The sequence below is a fragment of the Halichoerus grypus genome, chromosome X (genome assembly GCF_964656455.1).
Source record: "Halichoerus grypus chromosome X, mHalGry1.hap1.1, whole genome shotgun sequence".
NCBI lineage: Eukaryota > Metazoa > Chordata > Mammalia > Carnivora > Phocidae > Halichoerus > Halichoerus grypus.
Genome location: NC_135727.1, coordinates 37,197,476 through 37,212,370, shown reverse-complemented (window position 1 = coordinate 37,212,370; position 14,895 = coordinate 37,197,476). Strand labels below are relative to the sequence as shown.

Sequence of the window (14,895 nt, the reverse complement as noted above, 5' to 3'; positions counted from 1 at the left end):
GTCCTCCTGCCAAGGGCCACATGAGCTTTCTCAGAATGGGGGACAGCCCCGATCCTCTGCCTCTACTGCAGGGAGCAAATGTCAAGCTCTCTGCACGGTCCGGTGAAACACCCTCTCACTAGGGTTGAAGTGAAGGAGGTAACATACCCCGTGCCCCAGGACTCCTGTGGAGGGTGGCGTGAAGTCTTAGCCTGGCAACAGATCTCTCTAAAGAAATGTTTTCACGAGTTTTCCTTCCCACTCTTCTCCACAATCCGACTTCTTTTCATTTCTTGGAATCTGTTCTGGAGCATTTCCTCTATAAATTCTGTATATGATGATCTGACTTTGGAATTTCCCATCTATTGTAGGGGTACCTTTTATGTCTCCCTGGAAACTTGACTTTTACTAATATCATGTTACCTAGGGCTTATTTTGTTCTAATTAGGAAAGAAAAATTAGACTGCCCCTGGCTAAACCTTGTATCCAAGTAGCCTTATTCTCTTCTGACATCTAAAAATTTGAGATGGCGACATGAACACATACTGAGCATCTACCATGTAGTGCTTGTTTCAAAGATATTTTCTCATATCATCCTCATGATGAGAGTCTTTCCCACCTTTACACGAGAAAACTTAGTCTCAAAGAAATTTATTGACTTTGTCAAGGTAGCCCAGAAAATACAGATCAAAGCCAAGGCTGAAACCCAGGTCCATCTGACTTCAAAATCCATGGTGTGTTTGTTACACTATAACCTTCGATGTTTTCCACCAAAATACCCTAAATGGCAGAATCGAATGAACATGTATCCCTGGAGAAGACTGGGTAGCCTGAAGAGGTCCCACCCTAAGTGCAAAATTGCTCTTAAGTCTCACGCTTGATTATAAAAATGCTTACAAAATGTGCGTTTTGTTCTACAATATGTGTTTATTGTCATAGAAACTTATCGAAAATTATCGCTCAAATTACCTAGGTCCTCCCTACTGAATTTTCAAGTAAAATTAATCCTCTAGAAAAATGCATTATGTTTACCTTGTAGTTTCATGAGTCTTGAGCATACCACTCCAGTTTGAGCAACCCCAGCAGAGTCCATAAGATATTAGACTATGCCAGTAAAGTGTTAAGGATTTGAAGGGGAGTGATGCCTGGGTGGTTCAGTCAGTGAAGCGTCTGCCTTCGGCTCAGGTCATGATCTCAGGGTGCTGGGGATCGAGCCCCGCATCAGGCTCCCTGCTCAAGGAGGAGCCTGCTTCTCCATCTGCCTGCCACTCTCTCTCTCTCTCTGACGAATAAATAAATAAAACCTTAAAAAGAAGGATTTGAAGGGGATCCTCCACCCATCATAACCACCAGAATGAGGAAAATATAGAAGATGTAAGGCTGGTTAAGGAGAATTTGGGGATTAAGGGAAAAGTACTGCAGTAATTTCTTAAAGATTGGCATAACACTGTTATTATTATATCCTACCGTTATTATTATACACTATTATTACCAATTCTGTAGTAAAAATTGCTGATGACCATGAGTTGTTGGATGAACAATGCACTAATGACATTATAATATTGGAAGGGTGACATGAGGCCATTCAGCTGTTCTTAACCCGTAGGCCATGGAGCATGGAAATCCGTTGTTTTTTTTTTAATATTTTATTTATTTATTTGACAGAGAGAGAGAGCACAAGCAGGGGGAGTGAGAGAGGGAGAAGCAGGCTCCCTGCTGAGCAGGAAGCCCAACACGGGACTCGATCCCAGGAAGCTGGGATCACGACCCAAGCCGAAGGCAGATGCTTAACCAACTGAGCCACCCAAGCGCCCGGAGCATGGAAATTTTATGCCTGCTTTTGAGGGAGGGGAAGGTCCACAGCTTTTATTAAGTTCTCTGAGGAATCCAAGACCCACAAGAGGTTAAGAACCACTGCTGAAAGAACAGAGAATTTGGGATCGCTCTGCCTTGTTTTCGAATACTTGCTCCAAGCTTACTAAATTGCATGGGATACTTCCTCCTTGAGCCTCAGTTTCCTAATTTGTAATATGAGGATAATAATACCCAAGTCATAGGGCTATTGTGAAGGTTCGATGAAATTCTCTCCATGAATCTCTTGAACAGAATAGGGATTCAAGAAATGTTAATCCCCTTCCTCCTGCCACAGTATCTATAACACGGGAGGGGCATTTCACGTACAGGTGGGCACGCCATTTATAATGGAACATGTACATACCCTGGATACATACACTTTCTTCAAAGATATTCTGCCTCACGCGTAGACCCCCCCAACCAGAAATTCAGACCTAGATTCCAAAACCGACGTTACATTTCCACAAAAGAATTCAAAATAAAAGTATTCGGTTGGTGCAAAAAAAAAAAAAAAAAAGAGGTGTCCCAAACCTGGGAACACACATATGCATCCATTCTGTTTGTAAAGATGAAATCATGTAAATCCCACTACATGCTGGCATGCTTGGTTTCCATTCTAAGCATCTATTACTATAAGACCTCGGATGAAAAACCTCCCGATTTGAGCAGGAGATCTGATCCTCTGAAATGACACATGGAGAAGCTTTGACAAAGACAGGGAGTCTTCGCTAATCCTACAGCTGCGTGAGGAAGCCTCGAAGGGGTTAAAGTGGAAGGCTTATACAAACTTTGCTTCTCAGCTTCTCTCTATCTCCTCCCTCTCAGGCTGCACACACAGCTAAGGCAGAGCAGAGCTGAATCGTTACCTTTCCCGCATACTCTAAACTGTTGCCTGCGAAAGAGGACCTGGGGACCTAAGTGTTCAGACTGCTTGCATTCAAGTGCTCCAGACGGTATGTGCACATCCAAACAGGCACCCCTCTTGGCTCTTTGGAGTTTATAAGGAGCAGGCATCTGAAACTGCACTCTGAAGCCATTAAGTGGCAACAGGCATTTTAAGTAACTAATACAAGGTGCTTTTCTGGGTTTGCGCTGGCAAGGTCTGACTCCTTAGAAGGATGAAAGAGAAAGCGTACTTTGCACGAACGTAGTCCTGCTTCTCTGGCAAAATGAGGCTTGCATTCTATTTTCCAGATATGCCAGAGATGTTCCCGAACAAGTTGCCTGTCGGTGCAAGCTTCAAAAGGGATACTTAAATGGCCAACCCCATTCATCCCGTAAGCCAAGAAAGGTAAGAGAGATTTGGAAATATTATGATGTTATTCACGGTGAAATGAGCGGCAGGATCTTATTTATCAGCAGGTGTGACAAAGAGGCACCATCTGCAGCAGAAGATACAGCAACTCCCACTTGAGAAAGCTTATTACTTAATGGCTCTCGCCATTGAAGAAGCACTTGCTGCTGGAATTGTTTTTTCATGGGGCTGATGTGAAACTAGATACTCTTAACAGCTTCTACCTCCCTTAGTTTTCTCACCCCCACACTGGGCAGATAAATACAAACAGAATGCGTGTGTTCACTCCTGCAAGCTGTTGCAATTGATAATTTCGGCTCTCTCTTCTGAATTGTTCCACCGATCATTTTCCTTACCTATCTGGTGGAATTGTCAATGTCATGCAGAAAAATGCAAAATTACCAAGTGAATTGTTTTCAGAACGTTATCATGTTAAATAAAAAAGCAAAAGTAACTACTAGGAGCTCCTTGAGGACCAACACAGGGATCCGGGTACATTTCTCTCTATATCCTGAGCACTTAGCAGAGCGCCTGGTAGTTGATGGGCACTCAAAGGTTTGCTGAATAAATATCAATCTGATTTAGGTGGTCCAGGCAGAACTTTGTTGCTCTTATTGGGAACAAGTTTCACCCAAGGGATTCCTTTCAGGAGTGATGGATGGAGAAAGCTCCACATTCCTTCATGATCTGGGTGGATACATTATTATTTTACCTCTGTGAGGTTACACATACTAAGTTGATGTCGAACATTACTGAAGACTTGGTATTTTGATGTTCAGACCAAAACACATTTTTTTTTTTTTTTTTTAGTTACCAAGAGTTGTATTTACTAAGTTAATGACATGTAATCAGAAAACCAAAGGTGCATTCACATCGCTTGTGGGTATTTTGATTTACATTAGACGTGAAGAAAACCAGATGTTCAGGCTAATGGTGGACATTGGACCATTATTAAATTAATCTCTTTCCCTTTGCGGTTCCCCCAAACTTCCCTCCCCCTTTTTTTTTCCTCCTCCGTCCTTTCCCAGTGTTTTCCTGCATCCTTATCTTTCTCTCTGCTTCCTAATCATTCTCTCCCACCTCTTCTTCATACATCCTTCATCATCTTACTCTTCCCATTGCTTCCTTCCCTTCTCCCACTTTCTCTCCCCATTTCCCCCCCTTTCCCCCCTAATTCCTTACCCTTTTTCCTATCCCTCACTCTCTTCCTTATCCCTCAACAGCTTTCAATCACTTTACAAAGACTGGAGCCTGATGATTATTTTATAAGCTTCCCAGAAAGGACTGCAGGATTCTAAAATTGTGTAAGGGTCTTTCCATGAAAATCAGATCCTTCAGAATCAATAGAATTTCAATTTCTTTTGAAATTGCATTGTGCTTTTTCTTCGCAAATGGTGCAGGGCTTTTAACAGAGCAATCACATTCTCTGTGCAACCCATTAATTAGTTAACAATGAGAGCTATGGCAATTCTGTTTGGAAAGCTTTTACGAGAAGTTGTCACACGTACAGGACCAGAGTAACAAAGAGGATTTCCCAGTACCTAACTCTTCGTTTACTCATTTCAAAGTCCTTAATGGAGCTCGGAAATTAAATCAATAGACCTCTCTGAATTCGCCATGGTGTTCGGTCTCTTGCAGACTATAGAGGTTTTAAGAAATATGTAATTAGTTTTCCAAACCCTCAAATGGAATGTGTAAGGAAATTGACAACTGTACATGAGATCACTGTTCTCCACAACTTATCCAAGCTTCACAGAATTCTAATAAATATTTAATAAATATTCAGACCTGAGGAAGATTCAGGGTCGATTGTGGAGGAAGCAGACAATGTATTATCAATTGGTACTGAAAAGCATCTATAGACAAAATTAAACTTCCTAAAATTTAAGGCTGTAAACCCATCCCATGTAGTTTTCCTTTAAAATCATATAACGGATAGTAATTCAAGAGCAGAGTTTCTAACACAGTGATTATTCCTTAGTTCCAGATTATAATCAGGAATTTAGTTTCCTTTGCACAGTAAGAGATGAGGAAGAGGAATAAAAAGAAAATGGAGTTTCAGGCTCTTCCCCAAGGTATATTAGCAGGCAGAAGAGAAATAAGACTATGTTTCTCTTCAAATTGTCAGTGCTAGGTGGATTTCCTCATATCCATGCATTTATTCAATAATTATCGAACAGCTACTGTGAGCAAGGTTAAGGGATAGAATGTTGAAAAAAGATCCTCAAGGGGTTTATATATTACAACTTGGGGGAAAACACATGAAATAGATATTTACAATATTAGATGAATGTTAATTCTCTGGGAGTGATACAGAGCATGTGGGAATTAGGATTTAAGTGGGAAATTAAGGTCAGTTTCATGAGCTGAACCATAAAGAATGGTAGCATTTCCCCAAACAGAGATATGTAAAGATGAAAGGAACTGGTCAAACAAAAACATGAAGGCAGGGAAGTAGGTGACAGTGAACATTCCAGCTTGATGGGAACGAAGGGTAGTGGAAGGATGTAGGTCAGCCAGGACTAGGGCATTGCCAGCCTTGAATGCCAAGCTAAGGAGAATGGAGTGAAGTCCAAAGGCAATAAGGATCCTCAAAGGCAATATGTGGGCCTCCAAAACTTGACTCCTTTTTCACCCTATTTGATTAGTTGTAAAGAAATCATATGGTAATAGAACGCAGAGTAAAAAGAGCAAGTCGAAGAAGATGACATATAGCTTGACACTTTTTTTATGAAGTTAAAAACAAAACTAAACAACATATTGTTTCAGGCATAGGTGTGTGTGTGTGTGTGTAAATAAAAGCAAGGTGATGATTCACAAAATTTAGAGTATTGATTATTTTGGGGGAGCAATAGGTAGTAGGACAAGATGGGGAGGAGCATAGGTAGATGTCCATATAAATTCTTAATCGTTCTCAATCTTAAAGTTGGTGGGTGTTTGTTCACAGATGTTTGTCCGTGAGTGTCATTTTTTTTTCCATGCGTGTTATGAAGTAAGCAAATAAAAGAGGCCCTGGAGGCACCGATGATGACAATATGCCATAAACCAAGGAGTTATCCAAATCTGTGCGGCTGAGGACCGCGGTAGACTAAAAAGATACCCCAATGATAAAGAGGCGCCTCCCACTTGGCTGGCACCAGCAGGGAGTGTTTATTTTCCTTCCATTTCTCTCCTCTGGGTGAGCTGCCTGGGACTGTCGGAGTCCTGAATCCGAAGCACTCTGCTGTATTTGGAGAATGGTGTTGCTCAGCCCCGGCTGCAGATCAGAATCACCTGTGGGGCTTTAAGCATTACAGACGTGCATGCCCCACGCAGACCCACTGAATCCGAGCCTCTGGAGGAAGGACCCAGGTACATACATTTTCAAATCACTTCATAAGTGATCCCAAGGGCAGCAGGGACTAGAAACCATTCCTTGCAGAGTGTGCTTCAAAATTCGAAGTGGCCAGCTTGTCACAAATGTAGATTTCAGGGTCCTATCCCCAGAGAGTCTGATCTAAAAAACAAGGGACAGGACCTCGCAATCTGCATTTGTCATAAGCATCTCCAGGTGATTCTGATGAAGGGACTTCCTGGGACCACATTGAGAAACATTGCCCCAAAGGTTCCAAAACACTAGGGACTCCAGGTGATCACTCTGTGTATTCGTTTCCTAGGGCTGCCATAAACAAAGTACCACATACTGGGTGGCTTAAAACAACAGAAATTTATTCTCCTAGGTCTGGAGGTTAGAAGTCTGAAATCAAGGCATCAGCAGGGCCATGTTCTCTCTACGGTCTGTAGGGTAAAATCCTCCCTTGGCTCTTCTAGCTTCTGGTGTTTGCTGGCAATCCGAGGCATTCCTCAGCTTATAGATGCATCACTCCAATCCCTGTATTGTCCCTTCTGATAAGGACACCAGTCATATTGGATGAGGGCTAACCTAATGACCTCATTTTAATGTGATTACATCTGCAAAGACCCTATTTTGAAGTGAGGTCACATTCACGAGGTGTTAGGACTTCAACATATGTTTTGGGGAGACACAATTCAACCCATAACACTGTTTTAAATAGTTGTTTTTTTTTTTTTAAGGAGGGCCCCAAACCACCGATAAGACTGATTAGCTATGTTCTTTGGCTGGGATATCTAGAGAGAAAGACCTACAGTTACCTTTCAAAACTCGATGTACAAAGAACCACTTGAAAAGCTTGGGCTTAGGATGCATATTCCTGGGTCTTGATCCAACATATTAGAATTCAGGAAGCCCCAGGAAGGGCCTAGAAATCTACATTTCAGGTGACATGGTGGGGGGGGGGGTCCATGCATCACGCCCTTGAGAAAAACTGGATTTAGGAGAACAAGCAAGGTCAAGGACCAAGTGGTTTGGGGAGGAGGAGCTCCCAAGAACAGACCTGAAATCTGCATTGGTTACAAGCTGCCCTGATGATCCATTGCCTTTGGGAGATGGTGTTTCTAGGGAACTAAAGGATATCTACTGTGATTGTCTTTTCCACTTGCTAGTGAATCAGAAATCAAAATAAATATACCTTTAAGTAGTGGACAAATGTTTCCTAGACCTTCGGTCCAAAGACAGTAGAAAGATAGCCTGTCTCTTTGCCCTTGTTTCTTATGAACCAGGTGGCTCTGCTAGACAGTAGGGCAGTTAGATAGGTAGGCTAAGAAACATGCTGACTACAGAAAGTATAGTGTGGACGAATGAATATAAATTTTAAGTGCTCCCAGGCTGGGGGATTATTGGAAGAATAGTGTGATTGTTGGAGCTATTTCCATGAACTCTCCTCGGGTATGTTAACAAGAGACAGAACTAGGCTACATTGTCCGCTCTCCGCTACTATTGCACATAGAAGTTTGACGAGTGATGGAAGTTTATATTGTTTATTTTAGTCACCCAAATTCCAAATTCATGTTCAGAATGACAAGCTAAATCATTTTGGAAGATGTCAACAGTAAATAGCTGACCCTATTCACACACTGGAATGTTTTTGCCAATAAAGACAAAGTTCTGTCTTTACCAATAATGAAAGATATAGTTATTCGCTCAGAACAGACATACCCTCTCAATTCCTTCTGATCTACAAATACCGGGAAAAAAAGTACATTCTTGGGGCACCTGGGTGGCTCAGTCGGTTAAGCGTCTGCCTTCGGCTCAGGTCATGATCCCAGGGTCCCGGGATGGAGCCCCACATTGGGCTCCCTGTGCAGCGGGGAGCCCGCTTCTCCCTCCCCCTCTGCCCCCCCTCCTGCTCTGCTTCCTCTTGCTATCTCTCCCTCTCAAACAAATAAAAATAAAATCTTTAAAAAAGTACATTCCCACTCCACAGACCTAAATGAGAGAGAAAGAACACAAAAACAAAATTGGGGGAAGCCTGCATTCCTACAAAGTCTATGATTTGTTAAAATGAGCCATGGCACTGGGACCTGGAGTTTGAAAAATGACTCCTTAGATTTAGGTCTTCCTTATTTTATTTTATTTTATTTTTTTAAGTAGGCTCCATGCCCAACGTGGGGCTTGAACTCACAACCCTGAGATCAACAGTCGCATGTTCTACCAACTGAGCCAGCCGGGCACCCCTAGGTCTTCTTTATTTTAACGCTAGGATTACCTGGTTAAGCCAGGGCAGCCGTTCTCATCCTGGCTGCACTTGAGAGTCACTTGGGAGCTTTTAAAAAATACTGGTGTTTGGACCCCACCCCAGACCGATAAAATCTGACTCTCTAGAGTGGTTTCCTGGCCCCTATAGTGGAGATTATGATTTAGAAAGTCTACTTTGGGGCCCCTGGTCTATATTTTATTAAGTACCTTGGGTAAATCTTATGACCAATTAGTTTGGAAAACACTGTCCTAATCTAGCCTAGTTATTAGTTGCTGTTCAGTGACTTGAATTTTTCCTTTCTTTAATAGCCATTTACCACATAGCGAAAGGCATTCAAATTGAAAACTCAGGGTATCATTTTAAAATTAATTTGCCCTTAGCAAACATTTTACAATATGTCCCTTAATTTGTATCCCAAAAGAAATTGCCATCTGTTTCTCTTAGATACCTGAATCTTCTATTTCTGTTTTTGATTTTCAGGAATATAAATCTTAAGAATCTTAAGAGTCAAATCTTCTGAACCTAGACAGACTGCTGTCAGCATCTCTGAGACCTCCTCCTTCTGAGAATTACCAGATCTGACAACACTTTCCCTCCAACCTACGGTGAGGGACGTCAACACACGTCCTCTAGACTTACAGCCCTCAAGCCGTGGCAGCTGGGCAGGAACCTTACCAGCTCCATCCTGAGGGGAGATTCTGAGAGACAAGAAGCGTGAAAATTCAGATATGCTGAGCCTGAAATATACAAAAGCCTTTAGACAGTCTCCTCACAGAAGAACCCAGTTAAATCCACGTAATTAGTGCGCACACTTAGATGAGCCGTAGGTAAAGCAGAGAGCCTTTCTCCCTCCATCAAAACAGAGTAAAAGTTTGATTTCATACTCGGAGATTTCTTGTCCCCATACCAGTATTATAAAAAGCAGTTTCCCCATCATTTGTTTTAATCAGTATAAGAGTAGGACTGTGGAAAATAAGAGTTATTTATATATTATTTTTTTAACGATTAAGAATTTCTGATAAAACCTATTGAGGGACAAGGGTGCTGGGCTGGAGGATAGAGTGTGGCCATTGCCAAATTAGAACATCAGCATTTTCTTGCTTGTGCACCACTTACTTGGTTCAGGTCGTGATTGCTTTCTTTGCACGAGATTGTTAGAACACCTCCAGTATATTCAGAGACAGTCTGAGTGACTGTGGAATGCCTCGAGGGCAATAGAAAGCAAACCGAAAGAGGTACCCACAGAAGTTTTGAGGGATGACGGAGGTGCATTTCAAGTACCATGGAAACCTCACTGGCCGGGCCCATTTCCCCACCCTGGCAACAGAGGTCGACACCACTGCAGATAAGTATTCCAGCCTCTACATGTATGTGGGCTTATTCTTGAGCCTCCTGGCCATTCTCCTCATCCTGCTCTTCACAATGCTCCTTCGGCTCAAACATGTCATCTCACCCATCACTTCTGAGAGCACGGAAAGTGTCCCTCAGTTCACAGATGTAGAGATGCAGAGTCGAATCCCCACTCCTTAAAGTCAGGCTGAATACGTGCGCTAGTGGGTCTCAGTAAACCCTTGTATGTTGATGTCCAGGAAAGCTTATTTTGTTGCACGTGGCTTCCTGTGTAGGGAATCAACAAGTTGTTTATTTAACAAGCTGTTCGTGGTTTTTTTGTGTTGTTCTTATCTTGATTCTGCTTGTGGGATATCTAAGAGGTTTAAGACTCGTTCTGTGCCAGGAATAAAGGAAATGGCAGCTGGTTGGGAGGGCAGGTTGCCATAGTAACCAAAGAGAGCCTGGGCCTTGAGCAAACCTCAGACCACAGAAATTCATATGCAGCTATTGTAAAAAAACACAGGATCCCTGGAAGCACCGAGAACAAGAAAGATTTGCTTTCGAAGGGGCTGATGGTTCAAAGAGGGTACCCCCAAGAAAAGGACAAGTTTTAATTGAGCACTTGGACCCTAAAGAATCGTCTCTGCTGACATGAAGCTAAATCATGTCAGAGGCTGATGGAAGGGACCACGAACGCTTTCCGAAAGGAACAGGGATTTTATCATCCAAGGCCATTGGGTTTGTCCCAAACCAAAGAAGAGATTTAAAGAAACTGTTGCAGTTTAAAGAGCAACTTTGCAGAAAGAAGTTGCTAGTCAACAAATTCATCTAGAGAGGGAAAAAATGTGCATTTTATATCTGTGTTATTACTATTACTGGACTTTCAAAAACTCAGATAATGGCAGATGTATTACAAAAATCCAGAATGATGAGCCACCCCCAAACCAAGGGAAAATTAAGTCCAAATGTGCTCATGACAATGAAACTTACATTATACGTGCAGCTTCTTTACCTTTTTCTCCCTCCCCGTCACGCTCTAGGACTGAGTTGCACCCAAAGATGAGTTTTGTTTAAAGATGATCCTGGCAGGGCGCCTGGGTGGCTCAGTTGGTTAAACGACTGCCTTCGGCTCAGGTCATGATCCTGGAGTCCCGGGATCGAGTCCTGCATCGGGCTCCCTGCTCAGTAGGGAGTCTGCTTCTCCCTCTGACCCTCCCCCCTCTCATGCTCTCTCTCTCAAATAAATAATATAAATAAAAAACCTTTAAAAAAAAAAAGATGATCCTGGCAAAAAAGACCCAACTAGACTTTAAAGCAGAAATGAAATAATATTGGTATTCTGTCACTGTATGACTGTGGCTTTGGACAAAACATTCCATCTTCTGGGTGCCAGGTTTTTCTTTCTGAAAAAATGATCAGAGAGCTATTTAGTCGCTGAGCTCCTTTAGATCTGAGTGTAAGAAAAAGACAAAGGAGGAAAGGACTAAACACCACCCTCCTACAAATCCTTATTAAGATCAATGCCCTCAAATGTCACATTTGTCTTTCCCAGAAAACACGTTTTCTTTCCTGATCCCTGCCCAAAGATGAAGTGTTTCACTTATTACCTATAAGAGAACGATATTTTTAAAAATTCCATTCTCATAAGTAGCCTATTATGCCAGTAGTAGAGAAAGAATTTGATTTTTTTTTAAGTGAACGTTCCAAAAGGGAACCGAAGGAGATGAGTCCTATTTACAAATCAGGCATTAGAAGGCTGGTCATCTACTTGCTGCCAAAGAACTAACACGTGCGTGTTAATTTCTACCTGCTTAAAATAAGTCTACCCTCGTTAAAAAACAATTAGTTCTCTCTGGCACCTAAAAGGTGGTCCTCAAATTTCACAGGGTGCTTCCTCGGGAACTGCAGTGGTGTGAGAGAGAAATGGTCCGGACTGGATGGCAGGTTAATGCCACCTCTACCAGACATGCAGCTCTCTCTAGTCTGTTACCAATTTAGATTGGCCCCTTTACTCTGATCTAAATCTAGCTTGGTTGTGAAATTCCCAAGTGCTTTCTACTTTTATACACAGTCATTTGCCAATACTCCTCTCTCCAAGGGGCTGCAAAGTGTGAAATCCCCACATGCAGAGCTAAACTTAGCAGCAAGGCTCCTGCCTCTGGCGCACCTGTTACAATAGCGGACCTTGAGAGTTGGCAGCTGTATTCGGCACCATTCAGAAGAGATCAGCAGGTAGGCTAAGACATAGGGCATGCACTTCCCTTTTGGCATTACGTTTTCCAAAACGCATAGTGACTCTTACATTATTACATTTGGTGGTTCGAGTTGTGTCTGCCTTCAACAGCCAGACTCCATGTACCCTTCAAAATTTTCGTTCTTGGCAGCCTTCCATGGACTCCATCATAGGTTGGCAATGTTCCCCACAAATTCTCAAGGACACACATATCCCCTCGCTCCAGGCTCTCCCTTTTGTGCTCACAGTATTTGAATGCACTTTACAGGTGAGAAGTCAGTGGCTGGATAACATGAAGGAACTGAGTACACTTTCGACAGCAGTGAATAGCAAGATATTCAATGCCTCGATGCTCGAGTTGATGAACAGACAGACTACAAATCCATTCCTGCCGACCTGACCTCCCCAACCCTCATTTCCGGAGCTTAAAGCTGCTCTTTAATCACTGACTTGGATGAAGAGTCCTAATTTATGATTAGGTTACTCACCTGGAAAACAACCAGCCTCTTTCATCACAACTGCCCCATGGGATCCAGATCTTCACTGAGCATTAACCAAAGCCCACAGCACAGTTGCACTAAAATAGTGGCATAACCCCCCCGCCCCGATACACACACACACAATTTCCAGTGATAACATAAATGGAGATGCATCTAAGCTGATGTGTCCTTATGGTGACTCACATGGTATTTAATTTTTAGGAAAATAAACTGGATGTTTTCATCATAGCAAACTTACTGTAAAGACAAGAATTTTTCCATTTGTATTAAATTATATTCTATCCCTTGATATATTAATTAACATATATTACTGCTCAAAGAGGCAGCCAGAGTAAACAGTGGGCATAATTTGAATTTATCCATCTATCCAAAATGCTGACTTGGCAACTCCCTCCCCCATCCCTACTCTCCAAAAGTTGCACAGTAGCCTAAGTGCATATAAACAGGTTATTTATACATAGATGTACTCTGTTTTAAGGTGAAAGAATGATTCTTCACTTTTTATTATGCTGACCCATATGAAATTGCCATTTCCGTAGGTCAAAAGTGCTCAACTATCAACAGTTTCATGTAATTCAACTTAATAAAGAGAAGACTCACCACATGAATTTTCTAAATGGTAAACTCTCCTGATATGTTAAAAAATAAGTCAATTTCTAAAAATGTACTTTGCATACATTTCAGAATCATGGGTTGTATAAAACAAGGTATATTGTAAAAAGACTTATGTATTATGTATTAGGCAGGAAATATTAAGGTTAATCAAGTAAAGATGGGTTCATCCAGCCTAACCCTTCCATCCATGCCAAATCTGAAGCTTTGGACTCATAACTGACTTTGACTGCTGCAGACCCCACAGTACTTACTACATAGGTCAAAGGGGTCTACTTGATGCAATTAAATGGTTATATTTAGTAATACATTTTATTCACCTGCATTTGTACTAAAGGAACTTTTTTTTTTAAACAAAATGAAGAACTGTGTGAAAGAAAAAAATTGGGTTTCTTTTGTTTGAAATTGTCAATATTTCAGATAGATTCATATGGTATAAAAACAAATCTAATATTTCAATTACTATTTAGCATGTCATTTTTGATCCCTGGAAAATAAACTTTGGTTTGCTGATAACACATATCTATTGCCTGAAGAATGTAAAGAACATTAGTCTCTTCATCCTGATATAAATGGGAACAGCTGCCAATTTGTGGGATTCATAAATTTTTATTTTTGAGAGAGAGAGTGAGAGAGCACGTGTGCACGTGCATGCAGGTGCGCAAGCGGGAGGGGGGAGGAGCAGAGGAAGAGGGAGAGAGAGAATCCTAAGCATGTTCCACACTCAGCACAGAGCCTGACTCGGGGCTTGATCTCATGACCTGGAGATCCTGACCCAAGCCGAAATCAAGAGTCATACGCTTAGCTGATGGAGCCACCCAAGCGCCCCTGTGGGATTCATAATTTTGAGGTGTCATTATTTCTTCGTATTCCCCAATTTCCCAGCCTTTATTTTCTTCTGACTTGCAAAGTTATTGATGCATTTGTTTCTATTGTAGTAAGATGTGAAAAATGGATAATGAATGCCAGCTTCCAGAGAAGGTGATCCGAGATAAGAGTGAGATAAGGTATCTGAAGTATCACTATCTTTCAACATTTCCCGCCCCTCATAGGTTATTTTTTTAACATACCTTTCCTTTTGTCCTTTCTTTATTTGAGCCTCACAGCCACCCTGTGAGTAACTGAGTGGAGGTATTACAGTGTGTGTTACACGAGCACAGAAGTGAGGGAGGCATTCATGGTTACACACAGGCCGAGTCAAGACTACACTGTCAGTCTTCGGACTCCTAGTTTAGTACTCCTCCTACCATGCTTTGCTTTCTGAGCACTGAATAGATATTTCAAAGCTATCCATGCTAGGATACTCCAAGTTCTGCCAACAACGTTTGAGCTCTCTAGGCAATTAACTCCCTGTACCCAAATTCAAAACAAATAAGCAGAATTGCTCCATCTCTTCAATTTTATAGCCACAGTAATGCATATTAACAAACTGTAGGAAAGTTTACACAAAGACAGATCCTGCAGGTTTAATTTACATGAATGAAGGGAAGAGGC

At 41.8% G+C, this 14,895-nt stretch overlaps 1 protein-coding gene and 1 non-coding gene across 2 annotated transcripts; one reads left to right on the top strand and one right to left on the bottom strand.

Annotated features, from left to right (window-relative positions):
- Window positions 1-8,624: 8,624 nt before the first annotated feature.
- On the bottom strand, window positions 8,625-8,697 carry TRNAN-GUU (transfer RNA asparagine (anticodon GUU)). The gene has a single exon. It is a non-coding gene; the product is annotated as a tRNA-Asn (tRNA).
- Window positions 8,698-9,212: 515 nt separating this feature from the next.
- SERTM2 (serine rich and transmembrane domain containing 2) lies at window positions 9,213-10,931 on the top strand. The gene has a single exon (XM_036096525.2). It carries the CDS (start codon window positions 9,982-9,984, stop codon window positions 10,252-10,254), a length of 273 nt encoding a protein of 90 aa, XP_035952418.1. The 5' UTR covers window positions 9,213-9,981; the 3' UTR covers window positions 10,255-10,931.
- Window positions 10,932-14,895: the final 3,964 nt, after the last annotated feature.